Source organism: Spea bombifrons, chromosome 10 (genome assembly GCF_027358695.1).
Source record: "Spea bombifrons isolate aSpeBom1 chromosome 10, aSpeBom1.2.pri, whole genome shotgun sequence".
Lineage (NCBI taxonomy): Eukaryota > Metazoa > Chordata > Amphibia > Anura > Pelobatidae > Spea > Spea bombifrons.
Window position 1 is genome coordinate 6,626,007 of NC_071096.1, and position 17,833 is coordinate 6,643,839.

General features: G+C 46.5%; 1 protein-coding gene across 2 annotated transcripts; it reads left to right on the plus strand.

Annotated features, from left to right (window-relative positions):
- Positions 1 to 3,173: 3,173 nt before the first annotated feature.
- CRY2 (cryptochrome circadian regulator 2) lies at positions 3,174 to 16,452 on the plus strand. Of its 2 annotated transcripts, XM_053448977.1 has the most exons (12): positions 3,174 to 3,418; positions 6,443 to 6,551; positions 9,682 to 9,824; positions 11,024 to 11,208; positions 11,460 to 11,548; positions 12,056 to 12,196; positions 12,388 to 12,699; positions 12,922 to 13,073; positions 13,195 to 13,397; positions 13,782 to 13,871; positions 15,808 to 15,967; positions 16,386 to 16,452. In XM_053448977.1, exons 1-11 carry the CDS (start codon positions 3,252 to 3,254, stop codon positions 15,933 to 15,935), a joined length of 1,719 nt encoding a protein of 572 aa, XP_053304952.1. In that variant the 5' UTR covers positions 3,174 to 3,251; the 3' UTR covers positions 15,936 to 15,967; positions 16,386 to 16,452. The 2 variants fall into 2 exon arrangements, with proteins under 2 accessions (XP_053304952.1, XP_053304953.1); XM_053448978.1 differs by lacking the exon at positions 15,808 to 15,967.
- The last annotated feature ends 1,381 nt before the right edge of the window (positions 16,453 to 17,833 follow it).

The following is a 17,833-nucleotide window of genomic DNA, read 5'->3' on the forward strand; positions in this document are numbered from 1 at the left end:
AGACCCTACCCGAACCCTTGCTGAGCCAGTGCTGAAGGATCATGGGAAATGATGTAATATTTGCGTTAAATACCCTGGATATGCCTGTACTGTGGGCAGATGTGATGATGATGTCAGAGCTAGAACTATACCGACTAAAATGACTAAAAATTGAAATGTGTGGAAGATCTGAAGTAAATGATTCAGTTATTGATTTATCTCAGATGCAAACAATCCAGTATTATTTATTTGCTTTTATAATTCCCGGTCCGGGGGATAAACAGATCCATAAATTATTCCATTGCGATGTACTGTTGGCTGTGGCTTATTGAAGTTGCTATGGCAACTTAAACCACTTGGGCTGGCTTGGCTGGATAACCTGGTTTCTGCGATCGTCCGCCCGCTGTAATGAACTACGTGATCTGCTTTAAACCACCCGCCTAGGCTGCTAAATATTATAGCGCTACGTAAATATGCAACATCCGTCACGTGGACCCCATCCCACTCTGCATAATCCCAATGGTGCCTCCAACACATGACGTAAGGCTGAAATGTTTGTGTTTTGGGGGGTGCAGAAAGGAAGGCAAGTAGAACAAACTACGTACAGCTATGATTTTGCTGCACCCCACGGATTACACGGACAAAATGTGGTCCCGCTGCAGGATCCCCTCTTCCTTCCCCTCTTTTCTAGGAGCTCAGAAAGTTTGCCGGGTATGAGGGTATCACAGGGTTCTACAGTCCTAAAATCCCCAACAATGTGCATAGAAAATACATTATTCTAGTAGATACTTTAATCGGTTAAAAAAAGGAGCTATTGCTACGTCACAACATCACGTAAGAGATACGCGTAAAGCCCTGACCCCGGCCAAAAGTGTCACTCATTGTTCTTTTGAAATGTTGGGTGGTTTGCTGTAGCTCACTATTGCAGTTCAAATTCACGAGCCACGGCCTGCTTACAAACCACGGCAGAACTAAGTAGATCATTCAGTTTTCCTATGTTTCACAGATAATTGTACTAAATAAATACCTATAATAATTATTAATAATAATAATTCGTAATTGAAATGCAAAGGATGATTTTGAATTGCTCTCGTTCTGTAGGTTTTACAGCTGCCACTAGAGGGAGCCACAACACCATGTTCTAGGAATTACCTGCACTGCTATGGTTACACTTTGACTCTCCCTAAACTGCAAACACTAATAATTGCTCTACCGAATATTATTATTATTATTATTATCTTTTATTTATATAAAAATTGAGGGGAGAGAATACAGAGACAAAGGAAAAAGATGGGGATAAGAAACAAAAGCGAAGAAAGAGGAGGGAAGAGAATACAGAGAGAGAGGAGAGAGATGAGAGAAAAAGAAAGGGAGGAGAGAAAATAGAACCACGAGAGAGGAGAGAAAGGAGATGATACAAACAGTATACTCCATGTATAGAGCAGTGCTGAGTATCACTCGCTGTAGTCGCGGTGTATAGAGCAGTGATAAGTATCACTCGCTGTAGTCACGGTGTATAGAGCAGTAAGGAGTATCACTCGCTGTAGTCACGGTGTATAGAGCAGTAAGGGGTATCACTCGCTGTAGTCAGGGTATATAGAGCAGTAATGAGTATCACTCGCTGTAGTCACGGTGTATAGAGCAGTAAGGAGTATCACTCGCTGTAGTCGCGGTGTATAGAGCAGTAAGGAGTATCACTCGCTGTAGTCGCGGTGTACAGAGCAGTTATGAGTCTCACTCGCTGTAGTCACGGTGTATAGAGCAGTATGGAGTATCACTCGCTGTAGTCACGGTGTATAGAGCCGTTATGAGTATCACTCGCTGTAGTCGCGGTGTATAGAGCAGTAAGGAGTATCACTCGCTGTAGTCACGGTGTATAGAGCAGTAATGAGTATCACTCGCTGTAGTCACGGTGTATAGAGCAGTAGGGAGTATCACTCGCTGTAGTCGCGGTGTATAGAGCAGTAATGAGTATCACTCGCTGTAGTCGCGGTGTATAGAGCAGTTATGAGTCTCACTCGCTGTAGTCACGGTGTATAGAGCAGTTATGAGTATCACTCGCTGTAGTCACGGTGTATAGAGCAGTAAGGAGTATCACTCGCTGTAGTCACGGTGTATAGAGCAGTAAGGAGTATCACTCGCTGTAGTCACGGTGTATAGAGCAGTAAGGAGTATCACTCGCTGGAGTCACGGTGTATAGAGCAGTTATGAGTATCACTCGCTGTAGTCACGGTGTATAGAGCAGTAAGGAGTATCACTCGCTGTAGTCACGGTGTATAGAGCAGTAAGGAGTATCACTCGCTGTAGTCACGGTGTATAGAGCAGTAAGGAGTATCACTCGCTGTAGTCACGGTGTATAGAGCAGTTATGAGTATCACTCGCTGTAGTCGCGGTGTATAGAGCAGTAATGAGTATCACTCGCTGTAGTCACAGTGTATAGAGCAGTTATGAGTATCACTCACTGTAGTCACGGTGTATAGAGCAGTAAGGAGTATCACTCGCTGTAGTCACGGTGTATAGAGCAGTTATGAGTATCACTCGCTGTAGTCACGGTGTATAGAGCAGTAAGGAGTATCACTCGCTGGAGTCACGGTGTATAGAGCAGTTATGAGTATCACTCGCTGTAGTCACGGTGTATAGAGCAGTAAGGAGTATCACTCGCTGTAGTCACGGTGTATAGAGCAGTAAGGAGTATCACTCGCTGTAGTCACGGTGTATAGAGCAGTAAGGAGTATCACTCGCTGTAGTCACGGTGTATAGAGCAGTTATGAGTATCACTCGCTGTAGTCGCGGTGTATAGAGCAGTAATGAGTATCACTCGCTGTAGTCACAGTGTATAGAGCAGTTATGAGTATCACTCACTGTAGTCACGGTGTATAGAGCAGTAAGGAGTATCACTCGCTGTAGTCACGGTGTATAGAGCAGTTATGAGTATCACTCGCTGTAGTCACGGTGTATAGAGCAGTAAGGAGTATCACTCGCTGTAGTCACGGTGTATAGAGCAGTAAGGAGTATCACTCGCTGTAGTCGCGCTCGTTAATGCTGAGCTGCTCCTGCGTTCTCTGAGCTCACTACACATGGCCTGCATGTGACTGCTGCCCACCACGCCCCCTTACTGGATCTCCCACCAATCAGCGGGCTCGCTTAGCAGCGGGCGGAGCTGGGACTTGCTGAGTCCCGTGTGTGAGCCGCAGGAGACAGAGGACGGAGCGGATCCCGGCAGCCGCAGTACGTACCGACCGAGCCCGCAGGGCTACCGCGCAGCACCCGAGATGGAAGCTAACGGCGTTAACTCGGTGCACTGGTTCCGGAAGGGACTGAGGCTCCATGACAACCCTGCGCTGCTGGCTGCCCTGCACGGGGCCCGCACTGCCCGCTGCATCTACATCCTGGACCCCTGGTTCGCAGCCTCCTCTTCAGGGGGGGTCAACCGGTGGAGGTAAGACTGAGGAAGGGGCAGGTATACCCATGGGTGGGGGTATTTTCATTGGGGCATAATGACCAGCATACCTGGGAGGGGCAGGAATGTGTCAGGGGTCGGGCCGTAAGGATCGAAGAAGAAGGGTACTTACGGGGCTTGGGGTCTAGAAGGGCCAGGATACCGAGACAGGGAGGGGCAGTTCTGCGCAGAGTCGGTTAGTGGGGTAATTATTGTGTATATAATGGGGGCAAATACTACATATACCTGTGGAGGAGGTGGGGGTTAGATCTGTCAGCGTACAGGCAGGTGGGCAGTCAGGGGTCAGTGTGGATGCTGGGGCAGATAGTGAGGGGGAGAATATATCCTTTAGCTTCTAGACTGGGGGGCAGAAATATCTCATGTGTGTAAAAAGGCTGCACATGTCCCATCAATATCAGGAATTTATTATTATTTAAATAGCTTACTCTAGAGTGTAAGCTCCTGGGAGCAGGGCCCTCCTCACCTGTTTCTGTTATACTACTTATGTCCTGTCTACCCCTTTGTACGGCGCTATGGAATATGATGGCGCTATATAAAATATAATAAATTATTTGCGCTACACCTGCCTGCTGTATAATTACATCTTCATGCCCCGTGACTGGTATTTGCGGTATGTATATATATATATATATTCTTTATATAACCAAGCAAGATGTTAGTAAGAGTTGAATTCACTTATTTATTATTTAACATTCTAACGTTAACCATTTCATTGTCGGGATACTTTTTTCAAAGTAGATTCTTAGCGTCTGAGACGACGGGTGCCTTACAGAAGTGGCGTAAGTTCTCTGCTAATTTCTGTTTTGTAAGACGTAGGGTTGTTGTTGTTTTGATTCTGCGCCGAGGCAGAAAAATCCTTCCGGGTGGGGTCGGGGGGAGTCGCTTTGGGTCCTGTCTGGAAAGTTCTAAGGAGTGGATCCATATTTGGGGGGGGGGGGGCGAGTGTTTTATTCCACCCCGTATAAACTGGTAGTTTATTTGGAAAACGCCAAAAAAAAAGTGCACGTCTCTTTAAAAAAAAAAAAAAAAAAAAAAGAACCCAATAAATTATTTTTCCACATTAAAATATTCCGTGTTTCAGGCAAAACGATAGTGTCCCCTTAAATGCGCGTTTTTTTAGGACGATGTGTTCTGTTATAAATATAAAGCGGCAAAAAGAGACAATAGTGATGGACGGTTTCAACTCTTTCTGCCGCTGCTTAATATGATATTAATTATAATATTAATTGTTAAGAACTTTACCCATGAAATAATACAGCGCTACGTCATATGGTGGCACTACATGAATCATTAAGTAATAATAAAGCTAGTAGTTGTTCCCCAACAAAGTTTTTTGATTTTGAATGTTGTTAGAACAGAGGGGAAACAATGTATTTCATTTATTATTATTATTATTATTATTATTATTTTATTAGCTAATGAGTGGGGCCCTCAGAAGCCCTCCGTTGCCAGGAACTTGGTATGAAAGTGTTATAAGGCTAGCCCGGACTCTAACAGGCAGCGTCCTCGGCTCCTGTTGTATCTGTTTGCGTAAATGTATCTTTATGTGTTAACCCCCCCATATTTAAATTGTACGGCGCCGCGGAATATGTTGGCGCTTAATAAATACAGAATAATAATAATAGACCTCCAGGGTGCGTTTACGCGGCTTCGTTCTGCGGATGCTGAGTGGTTTCCGTTGCATTCACCGGCTGATGTATCTATACGGTGTGTTCAGCGGGACGGCGGTGGGATTGCCGCTCGGGGGCTCGGTATCCCCCCTGCCTCGGTGGGAGGGGGTGCGGATCCTGTGCACGGGGTAAAGCTCTGGTGATATTTGATGTTTTATAACAATTGGGCGCATCCCTTTCTGGATAAATGCCCATTTATAACTTATATAAGACGCTTATCCCGGAAGTTGCTTTTTTTTGCCGCTGGGATGGGCCAGACCTGGATTTTTTGGCGCTCCCAGAACTCAGAGGCAGGAGCTTTGCGTATTATTTCTCTGCATCGTCTTTAATGATATATATTTATTTATAATCCCATTCACAGAAGTTTCTCTTAATACTGGAGCAGCAGTCGGGAAAAGTCCGTATTCCCCAATTTTATATAAAAAATATTTTTTTTCCAGAAGTAAATTAACCCTTTAATCCTTTTGTGACCGTTTCTGTTATCTGCAACTTCTATGTCTCTGGATACCCCCAAAAAAACACTGCGTGGGTTCATATAATCCTGCCCTGAGCTCAGTGCCCAGTTTCTATTCATGGTGCGATTTCGGGGAGGAAGAAGCCACGTTTGTCTGTTGCAGCTCCGGAAAGTAACCGCTGGATAACTCACCGCGGGTGGATGTTCCTGGCGCGTGAATATTATGCAGATATTACGTATTTCTTTCCTTAGATATCACAGAATAAAAGAAAAATGTGGGTTCATGTTCCTCCAGGGCTTTAAGGGAACGGCAGTGGCAATGTATTAACCCTATCAGTGCCAGACGGTGGAAGCGAGGCTTGGCTGTACAAACCTCTTTGGCACAGGAGGTTAAAACTAATAAGATTTTTAACACGTGTTCACACGCAAAGGAGTGGACACAAAATCCACCATGTAATCGTCTCCACGCAACTGTCGTTAATGTAGATTGAGGCTCCCTACGCTATTGGGCACTCAAACAGTTAAATCACTAAGTACATGGGAAAAAATACATATATGATGGTCACATATGTAATATATATATATATATACTAGAAACAAAAGAAAGGAATCGGGCGCTTGGGTCATATAAATGTATGTTTTGTTTCTGTTGTTTTTAATTGGTTTTATGTAGAATTTTATAATTTTGTGAGTTGGCTCAGACAATCCCGTCTTTTTTTTTGACCATAATAAACTAGTCTGTTAGCTAGTATTCCGACAGTCAAAGGGTTAACCGAATTAGCTGCCAGAATGTTTGATCGGTGTGCGTTGCTCCTCCAGGCTTTGTGCCAGAGCTTCGTTTACGCTGACTTGGCGCTGACGTGAGTCTCTTTCGTACAGGTTCCTCCTGCAGTCCCTGGAAGATCTGGACGCCAGTTTAAGGAAGCTCAATTCCCGTCTGTTCGTGGTACGAGGGCAGCCGGCGGACGTCTTCCCCCGACTCTTTAAGGTGAGCGGATAGATCCATGAGTTTATATATCTATCTGAGTATGTCTCCCCCTTCTGGCGTGCGTGTCACACTGCGATCAGTGTCAGATTCTTAACACAGGACACAGCGGGATGCCGTGGGATATTTTGTAGCCGTTTGTTGAATACATTGTGACGCTGAGCCATACCCTTGGGGATTGCTGACAGGTAGCATAGGGGCCGGTAGTTCTAGAACAGCGGGCTCCCTGTCTGGTGGGTAACTCTTGCTCTAGGAGCGTACTTTGATACCTTTTGATGTTTTCATCCTTCCTGTGTTCCGCTCAGATCATTAACTGCCTATCGCTCCCCCATTCTCTCGTCGGAGCTGAATAATTGAAGCGTTCTCAGTTCTGTAGGGAACATATTTGCTGCCGTCTGCCATACTTATTTATAGCTGATGTATCACTGAATCACAGTTGTTTAAATATAGGAACTTTCAACGCCTGCAGAGATCATAATATAAGATCTCCATGGAAGCGCATGGAAAGACGATATAAATCGATTTTAACACGACCGGAAGAATGTTTTAAGATGTAAATCTTCCTTTAAGCGATTCTGGTTTTCTGCCTTTCATTGTCAACATAATAGGAGTTACAGCAATAAATTCTACAATGAAGCAATTGAAAGTCGAGGTGCTACCGCAGTCTGATGGGGGCGCTGTGCTGTGAATTGAGGACATTGCTGTGTCTTTCATGTATTTATAAATTTTTTTTGCCACAGACCAGTAGGTCATGCCCTGCGTATTATAGAAATATATTTCAGGGCCTGATATTAGAGTCATAAATGCCAGTATACAATGGCAGGTTGGCGGCATTTGCATCATAAATTAGTGAAGGAAGAATAATCCAGGGACCGGGGCCGCTCTTCTAGTAGTACCCGGGAGGGCGGTGTTCATTGTGGTTTTATGGACTGAAGTTGATCATGTTAGTATGTATGCGTGTGGCTGAGAATGGTGTGTGTGTGCGTGGGTGTTAATGGTTTGTTTATGGATGTCTGTGGACGGAGATATGCGTGTATTGGTTTGACTTTTAGTGGATTGTGTTTGAATGTGTGCTGGCGTGGCTTGGAGTGATGTGTGAGTTTACGATGATCTGGTTGACAGCGATCAGTAATGATTACGAGCAGTAAGTGGGTTTGAGGTTTCATTAGTGATCGGTACGAGTGTCGCCGTGTTTGAATTTGGGTCCAAGAATGATCAGGGTGGTTAAGAGTGGGTTGCGTGTTTGAGTTTGGCTGAGTGTACTTCAGTGAGTCAGTCTAACGAAATCGCCCCCCCCCATTTGAAAAAGCAGAGGCAAGACGTTCCCCCTGTAAAGAATATAGAATTATAGATTCACACGGATTGCTACATATCCTCCCAGCCCGTGATAGAGACGATGGATTCCATCTGCCCGGCACATAGGATTATAATATTTCGTTTTGGCCGATGAGCCGATGGTCTTTGTGAGGTTGGCGGTGTTATCATCGCACATCGCGTGCGGGGGGCAGGTTTATGCGGAACGTGACTGTGAGCTGTCACGAACGAGCGATAATCGCCCAGCTTACGCCGAGCTTCTGCCCGCAGCCCTCCCTGCCTTTGTCCTGTGTTGATGTCTTCGGCACGACTTCACCGGGGAATCTTCTTATCTCCCCGCCGGGGTGACAGGGACCTCGCTGACGTGTCGCCGCGGAGATTAGAAACGGTCCTGTCGCAGAGAACTGGGCCGCGCGCCAGATAAACAATGCCTTGGCTGATCGGGGCATGTTCACAATAAAATACACGTTATTTAACATTTTACAGGAATGTAGTACAGCTACACGGAAAACATATTGACGCCCCGGAATCGTATCTGTAGAGCAAGGAATAGAAACGAGACCCAAATCTGTTTCCTATGATGTTCGACGTGCTTTGTGTACTAATGATGGGATGTCCCTTCATACATAGATGGTATAAAGGAGAACGTCAAGGTTTATATTGAGAGTGGGCTCTCTCCAGCCTCCATTCTTCGCTTAATGAGGTTGGAAAGAAATCCCATTCATTTCAGCCGTCCCGAAATCTTACTAATTGCGTTTGATCCAAATAGAGAACAGATATTTTCTACGGAATTCTTTTGTGGCCGGCGGCGGTCGGATTGATTCCGGTAGCTGGATTATCGTGTGAACCCTTAAATACCCTTCAATAAATACTCCTCACTTCTGGAAGTATTAACCCTTTCTGCAGCGACCGCTATCCCCCAAATAGTGCGTCCCAGAGCTTTATTGCCCTCCCTGCGCTGGCGCAAGTTTCCCTCTCTGTGTTACGTGGCATATGGTTGCCTACTTTGTGAAACGAAAGTTCTCGGAGCCTTCCGTGGACCTTGATGATCTGTAGGTTATGATGAGGCATACGGTTCTGAGTAGACGTTTACTGACTCCTTTTAAATCTCATTTCAGCCCAATTTATTTTGTTTCCCAAATACATTGTTTTTTAACTTATAATGGCACAGGGACAGGCAGACATCGGCATTCCGGCTCCTAATGAACTACATCATCTTAAACTTAATTAGACGCGGTCTTGGTCTGTGCTATTCACAAAAAAAATGTATTTTTTTTTTTCACAGAGGGAGTATTTATTTTGTTACTGTGTTTCAGTGTTGGGATACAATGTTGCAATGTTTTGTTATTGTGTTTACATTCACTAATTCATTCATCATAGATATTATCCAACAAGTCCGCGCAGGAATCATAGTAAAGCTTCACACCTATAAAGAATTCCCTTTCTTTAAAAAAAGAAGAAAAAAACTGCAGGGTCCTTTGGTGCAGTTATGTCATTTGTTCTTGCTTCATACGGGCGGAAGAGGTTAACCTACAAGTTCTATCTTGTAGCGAGTTATTCTCTAATAAACCCATTTATTTTATTTTTAAGATTTAGTCCTTTAGCTGCCCTTTATTGGCCAAAAAACATACGGCCAGAGATCATCGATTGGTTAAACGTTAGGGATTCTTCACCAGACCTCCGGGCGATGTTTAATGATGTCATTTGGAAACTGTTTGCGCATCCGTCTGCGTAGGTGTAGATCACGTAATTTTGTGGCCGCTTCTTGGCCGAAATGCTGTTTCCACCGTAATTCATTGATATGTTTGTAAATTGACAGGAGTGGGGGGTGACCCGTCTGACCTTTGAATACGACTCGGAACCTTTTGGAAAGGAGCGCGACGCTGCAATCATGAAGCTGGCCAAGGAAGCCGGCGTCGAGGTCATCGTGGAGAATTCACACACCCTGTACGATCTGGGCAGGTGAGATGGAATAATCGTGTAATTAGCACAATTCAGACTGCTCATTTTTTAATTTTATTAACTTCCAACCTCAGCCTTGTTTCCGGGATAATCATGTTTAAGCCGTTGGCTATTGCATGACTATGATTCCTATAAAGCTCGGCCGGCCATAAACACTTCTATATACTTATACTTATAATGCTGGCTGCACGTCATGGGAATTGTAGCCTATCCTCCTTAGATGTAACGTAATTTTACTTTACCGAGAAGGTGGTAGATAAGTGGAACAGCCTCCTAGCAGAATTGGTAGAGGTTAAATTATGAGAATATAAGCATGCATTGGATAGGCAAATGGAATCTAAGAGAGCAAGGACGGATTAAGGTTTTACACTTTAAAGCAGGACAGGTGGGCAGACTAGACGGGGGTCTGATCTGCATGGTATCCGTATGCAATAATATTTTGGCCACGCCTGTCTTATATTAAATTAATGCGTGTGGCAAGAGAAAAGGTGTGTCGTATGCGGCTCCGAAGCCATGTGCTGCTGTTTGGATTCTTGCTTCTCTTATTGGCGGTGATCGCGGTTTACGACGCGCCTGTTAAGTGCATAAAGCCATCCGGCGGCGCGGCTGCCGCCACCTAGTGGACAAGCGGTTACTTGCGGCGTCACGCAGCTAAACACGTGCCGGCGAGCGGCTGTGTTTTGCTGCGACGCGGCTCCTCCTCGCACGTGCAGACGGAGCCCGGAGCCTGCGGATTCTGGAAATCATGTCGTCACACACGCGGAATAAAGAACACCGTTGCATAAGCTGTTGACGGCTGAAAGCCAATAAGAGGCGCGACGTAACGAGATTTCCCTGAGCTGAGCGAGGTGGCGGGAGGCTGGCAATAATCTTACTGGAAAAGTTTGCCGCGTCCTATTAACTATTAAAAAATATAGGGACAGAAAGGGGTGTTTGGGAGACTGGTCTGTAAATACGTTTACATGAAATACAATAAAAGGGGGTCCGAAATAAAATTTATATTTCTAATCTTGGTCCCCTGCGTTAGTTTCCCAAAAATATATATTTTCTCCTTCCGTGGACACAATTTGCCTCCTTTTTGCAGTGAGACCTGGGGTTACCAGATTGGTAGAGAGTAGATTGGTATATGACGCGCCTAGAATTGCATTTTTAACCCTTAGTTTAGCGTCTGATTGAAAATCCTTATTTTTCTCGGGCAGGATCATTGAACTCAACGGCCACAGCCCCCCGCTAACTTACAAGAGGTTCCAGACGATCATCAGCCGCATGGAGCTTCCACGCAGACCGGCCCCCGGGGTCACGCCGCAGCAGATGGACACGTGCCGCGCGGAGATCGGGAACAACCACGACGAGACGTACGGGGTGCCGTCTTTGGAGGAGCTGGGTAAGATACGGAGCGATTTGCCGATTGTCACGAGCCTTAGTAATTAAACGTTCTGAATTTAGGGTTAAGGGGGCTTTGAATTCCTCTTTAAAGTCCTTTCCAAATCGATCAAAATGTAAAGTACGATTTTTGTGTTTTTTCACTGATGTAATATAACCAGAATTAGGCGATGACTTACCGAGCGCAACTCTGATCTCCGGCAATGTTTTAAATCCCGTAAAGTAACCTGTATCGTGTCGTTACCGTAACAGGCTTTTCGTGCGACGGTCTGGGCCCCGCTGTGTGGCCCGGAGGAGAAACTGAGGCCCTGGCTCGGCTGGACAGGCACCTGGAGAGGAAGGTGAGGGTCTGAATGTTATCCGTAACACATTAACGGGAATTGTAAACCTCCCTGATATTTATAGGGCAGGGGTGTCCAACCTGCGGCCCTCCAGCTGCTGCAGGATTACATCTCCCATAATGCTCTTTCAGCTAAGGGGCTGGCTGAGGAGGATGGGCGATGTAGTCCTGCAGCAGCTGGAGGTCCGCAGGTTGGACGCCCCTGTTATAGGCCAATTGCCAAGAACCCCCCGACGCGTATCCGAACCCAGACAGGTAGCCTCCAAAATATGATGGCGGTCACGGCTTGGGTCACATTATCATTAGATTATTAGCAATAGTTTTAGAACGCAGCAGCTTATACGGAATTGTTTTATGTTTAGACCCGTTATCTGGCTGTATTCATGCAGAAGAGTTTGTTGGATACTCTTTGTCTTCCGTCGGCTTTGTGTTGTCCACGTTGAGTTAAGACGCGTCGGTAGAAGGAATTTGGTGGCCTTGGTTTAATGTTCTGTTTTTCCGTCTCAAGGCTTGGGTGGCAAATTACGAAAGGCCGAGAATGAACGTCAACTCGTTGCTGGCCAGCCCCACCGGTCTCAGTCCGTACCTGCGGTTTGGATGCCTGTCCTGCAGGCTCTTCTACTACAGACTCAGGGAGCTGTATCAGAAGGTGAGTTAGGTGGCAGTTTAGTTGCGTTTTGGAAGCTCAGGGTAATAAATGTGGCAGATTTATGTTCCATAGAAATAAACGTTTAACGAGACGGATCTGGGCGACCGCAATTTAAACATAGAATAAACGGTTTCCGAAACGGCACTGTGCGGTTGGCCTCATCGGGTTGGCTTCTTGTGTGTTTTTTACAGGTCAAGAAAAACCGGCCCCCACCTCTGTCCCTGTATGGTCAGCTTCTCTGGAGAGAGTTCTTCTATACTGCGGCCACCAACAACCCCAAATTTGACCAGATGGAGGGGAACCCCATATGTGTCCAGATACCCTGGGACAGGAACCCCGAAGCACTTGCCAAGTGGGCCGAGGGAAAAACGGGTTTCCCGTGGATTGATGCCATCATGACGCAACTTCGCCAAGAAGGCTGGATCCACCACCTGGCCAGGCACGCCGTCGCCTGCTTCCTAACCCGAGGGGACCTATGGAACAGCTGGGAATGTGGAGTCAAGGTAATGGTCGCCTGGGCCTTGTGATAATAATAGGTCCTTTGTTTGGGATTCCAAATTAGAGATTTTGTATGAATACGGTCAGGTATGGCGACTAGCGGGAAAGAACCGAGTGCTTCCATTGGGCTTTCCACCTCTATGATCTTCCACGCTCGCTACCCGTATTAAGAGCCTTACCCCGACCTCGCACTTGCCCCCGTTTCCAACCCTTTTCTCCACTTCCAGGTATTCGACGAGCTTCTGCTGGACGCGGATTTCAGCGTGAACGCCGGCAGCTGGATGTGGCTCTCGTGCAGCGCCTTCTTCCAACAGTTCTTCCACTGCTACTGCCCGGTGGGCTTCGGGAGGCGGACGGACCCCAGTGGAGACTACGTTAGGTGCGTGTCCTGTGTGATCCGCGCCCGCTTCTCATGAGCGCTCGCTAGCAGCGGTGATTGGAAGGTCTGGGTTTCTAATTGCTTTAAGAATTGTTTTGTGATGGATGTGTTTATTCGGCAGGAGGTACCTGCCCGTGCTGAAGGACTTCCCATCTCGCTACATCTACGAGCCGTGGAACGCGCCCGAGTCCGTGCAGAAAGAAGCCAAATGCATCGTGGGAGTCGATTACCCCAAGCCTATTGTAAACCACGCAGAGGCGAGCAGACTGAACATCGAACGCATGAAGCAGACCTATCAGCAGCTGTCCCGGTACAGAGGCCTCTGTGAGTATCGGGGGCCGGGAGGATCTTGTGCCCTTAGTTGTTTGCCCACCCGGTCTTATACTACTATCATCCTTCTTTATGGGGGAGTGCCAGGTAACTGCACGTCAGATACATTATTGGAGCCCTAAGAAACTGCCATTGGGAATTCTGACACTGGCACTCATAAACAGAGACGTGCCGAGTGAGGCACTTAGGGGTTACGCCTCTAAATTGCTCTTGCTTAAAAATATTAATGAAACACCTAGGGGGACCTTGATGGGGGGTCTCTAATAAAGAAATGTACTCCCGTTCTTATAGTGAGTTGCGTTTCTATTCCCTTTTTATCTTTCCTCGCTTCCTCTGTAAGATCTGCGCGCTTCATTCTCGCTTTTTGTGCTTTTCTAGGTATATTGGCCTCAGTCCCATCCTGCGTGGAAGAGATCAGCGGCCCCATCGCGGAGTCTGCCCCCGGACGCGATAACGGTACGGATACAGGTGAGCTGCGCTCTTATACAGAGCCACCTACTCACTGCCGCGGCAGCACACGTGTGTAATGTGTGTGTATGTACGTGCGTAATGTGTGTGTGTGTGTGTAGGTATGTGCGTAATGTGTGTATGGAGCTGTGCTGTCACTGCTATGATCGTTGGGAATTATCTTGGCTGATGGCTGCCCATCAATACGTATGGAAAGTCAGGATGTGCCATGAATCACTTGTCACTTGTCGTGTAGTTATTTTGCGTTGGGGTATTTGACCCTTCAGTTTGTGGTTTATTGTCTCTCATACCAGGGGCTTTAACCCACAAGTCCCTCGGCTCTGTGAATTTATATATCGACACATCACCTGGACGGGGGAAAGATGGTGGGCATTATTATCTAAGCACGGCTTGGGTGCAGGTTACCCTGCTTGAACTTCTGTAGATGCTTGGAGCATATAGAACCAACTGTTCCTGAACAGCCCTTGTTCCTGAAAGTCCTATATCTACATAAATGCTAACAGGCCTGTAATCAGACCTTTCTAGCGAGGCTTTTGATTCTGGAGCAATGACGTCTACGTCTCTTCTTCTCGTTGAAGGAGCTTCCGTGCATTCTTTTTGTAAAGATAACATTTTTGGCTGTTGACAGATTTACGGGGTCTCCTCTTTTCTTCTCTCCGTGGAGGATTATTTCCCGCTCTTACTTGACGCGGTCGCTAATCGTCCGCCTCTGTGCCGTTCGGCTGCCGTTTCGCCCCCTTTGGCAAAACAGGCTGAGATCCGCTGGCCTTTGGCAAAAGCCACCAGATTTGGAATAATTGAATCCCTTGTTCGTTATTATAATTAGTAATAAAACGAATATATTTTGAGTTCTAAAAATTATCTCTTTGTATTAAAACCAGGCGTGGTGTCCGTCTGGCCTCCCGTTACTTTATTAACGCCCCGTGTTTTTCACTCCGTGTACGTGGAGTTCGAGCGCTCTTTGCGTGCCGAGAAGCCCGTCTGTCCGTGTGCTGCGAGCAGTTGGTGCAGAAAGCCAACTAAGTGTGAAGAAGCCAATTAGCGATTGCTAAGGTGTTACCGAGACCCAGCGCCGTTATCATCAAACACCCGTTTATTTTAGTCATCTCTCGACTTCCATATTCTTTATTCTGTGGCCAGGCAGACAGACAGACAGACGGACAGACAGACTTTCCTTCCTATGCACGCTTGGTCAGTCGGGTTATATTTTAGAACGTGGCTGTCTGTAATCTCCTGAAACAAAGTAACTCCACAGTTTTGGGGTTTTTCTGTGTTTTCTGTAGGATAGGCAGTCCGGCCTCATTTTGTCTAACTAGCTTTTGTGCCGATGGCAGAGGGGGTCCGGAGTGAGGGGGGAGACATGGTTTTGGGGTATATGGACGCAGTTAATGTGTATTTGAGCAAGCAGACGATTGTACTTGGGTTTTGTTCAAACCGGGACAGTCAAGTTTGATGTCATCCGTAATCCATGAACAAATTTAAGCACGGCTGACCATTTTACTTCATGTATAACCACGTGGGATCCTATGACGGTGGGATCCTATGACGGTGGAATCCTTTCTGTGCTCTCTCTACGGGACGTCTGTGCTGTTCTGCATTGTGGAGCGTGTGTTGGATTGGGCTGTGCAGCGTGTATTAAGCGTGTTTGCGGGTAATGTTTGGAGCCACATATGTTATGGGTAGTGGGTAGAGTTGGACAAAATTTGGAAAATCCCTAGGTAATTACTGAGCCGTGACACTCGTGATGCCATAGGGACAACGTGTCTGCCATGGAACGTTAACGACAGGAGTGAAGCGCTACTAACAGCCCTTCAAAGTGGCCCTTTTGGCTAGGATAGGACTATCCCCGGCTGAGAGTTGAAACTCTCTGCCCTTGTACTGTTGTAATGCATAGGAGTTTCCTGACCCCCCCCTCTTCTTTCTTTCTTGATCACAGCCCCTAAACTCTCCTTGTGTTCTCCCGACTCCCCCAAACGAAAACTCCAAGGATTAGAGGACGAGGCATGTAAGAAAGCCAGAGTGATGAGTGTTGAGGCCGCGGACAGAACCTCGAAAAACGTTTGAGTGAGGATGTGGCGTGAGGCGTCTTCCATCAGGTCAGGAGCAGAGCGTTACCGTCTGTCTCGTGTACGAACGCGTGGCGCTTACCGGCCGAACGATCATACCGGCCGCAGGCAGCATCGTTACATCCATACTCTAGCAATCAGCTAGCCCACATGGAACTTTAATGGCCAACTGGTTAGGTCATGGGATCTTGTGTGCCTGAAATGAGGCGCACAGAAAGGCCAGGGGGTAACAATTACCCTAGTCTGGTGCTGTTACCCCTAGGTCGTGGCGTTCACTGGCAGTGTATGCTCTGTCCAGCAGGTGGCAGTATTCCTACGTGGCTTTTATTCTTCTATGCTGTTTAGTAGGCAGTAGGAGAGACCCTCGCCCCGATTGCCTTTTAAAACCATATTTTTATTAAAAATACAGTAAGATTAATTTTCTTTGCTTTGCCGTTTCTCCCGACAGGCAGCGAACCCAACATATCGCAGCAGTTTAGGAGTTCGTGTAAATTGCACTGAGCCTGGCGAGAGGCACCCTTCCTTTTTTGCTTCGAAGATCCGGCTGGGATCAGAAGACTGTTTATCCAGCTGACACCGGATGGGATCCTCGTAACGGGAGAACTCACCTGGACCAAATGTTTTTTTTGTTTTATAGAGTAATTTCTCAGTTAAATAACGAGATTTTGAACGTTTCAGAGCACGTTTTCCTCTGCCAGCGCCACTAGAGACCCGCGATAACAGATCCTCCCTCGGGCTTTGGGTTTTTAAAGCTTTGGGAATCCAACAGTTCCCTCTGGCTGCCGGCTCGGAGTACTCGGGTACTACAAGTAACACGGATACATAGTTACTGCAAGTGTTTTTGTAAAGGAATTCACAAAAGCTTGGGGTGCACATAGGGCTCCCCCAAAGATTTAAGTCAAAATTAAGACTAGGGGCAGACTAGCGAGCCGCTTGCTTCTTTTATGAGGTCAAAGTGTGTGCGTCTCTAGAGTTACGCCCCGACACTTTACCCCCACCCCGTTTAAGAGTCGGGGGTAAAGTGGTTAACAAGAGACCCCCGTATGTAAATATGGCGTCCAATTTGGACACAAACAAACCAAGGGTAGCCTTTTGAGAGAGAATCGTACGAGGCGTTTCCGTACCTTTTTGGCCATAAGTCGTCGAGTTCCAGCGTTTTCATCAAGCTTTGGCTAGCCCAAGATGTCGGGTGACCAGTTCCGTAGGTCGAGGTGAGCCGAGTGGTCTGTACCTACGGCGGGTGCCATGCGCCTAAAAATGGTGTCCTATCCAGAACGGCCCAAGAATCATAGGCAGCAAAGCGGGATTTAAAGGGACACTTAACACTGCATGCGAGCAGGTGTATTTAAAATGCACACGTAGATGAACTCCTGGGTCTGTCGTTCTGCTAAACCTGTTTGAAATTAGCAAGGTACCAGTAGAGTGTTGTGGACATTCCCGCAGAGCTGAAGTCCCTACAGCGTCTGCTCCTAGCAAATGTATAGATCAAGATGTAAACGGCTTTAACCTAAGTAACCTGACCTCATATACAAAGAGCTGTGTTTTTAGTTTGGAAACACCCTTTACCCTGGCAGTAGCAGGGTTAATACTGCACGTTGTAGAAAGGAGAATGTCTTGCGTTTTTGCAAATGTAAATTTGTGTAGAAATCCTACGCACGCTGTATGTAAATAATATGCGGTTTGTATCATAAATGTATTATACGGCCTGTCTCCTGTGCTTCATTGTCTATCTAACCGAAAAACATGTAACCCGCCAGCTAACGTACACCCTAAAAATGTCATTCATTCATTCAAAAATAGCCCCTGCCAGCACACCACCAGAATTCTGATACAATAAGAATATCTTTATTCTTTGTTCTTTAATAATGCCCCCAAAAAGGCAGTTTAGTGCTGCTT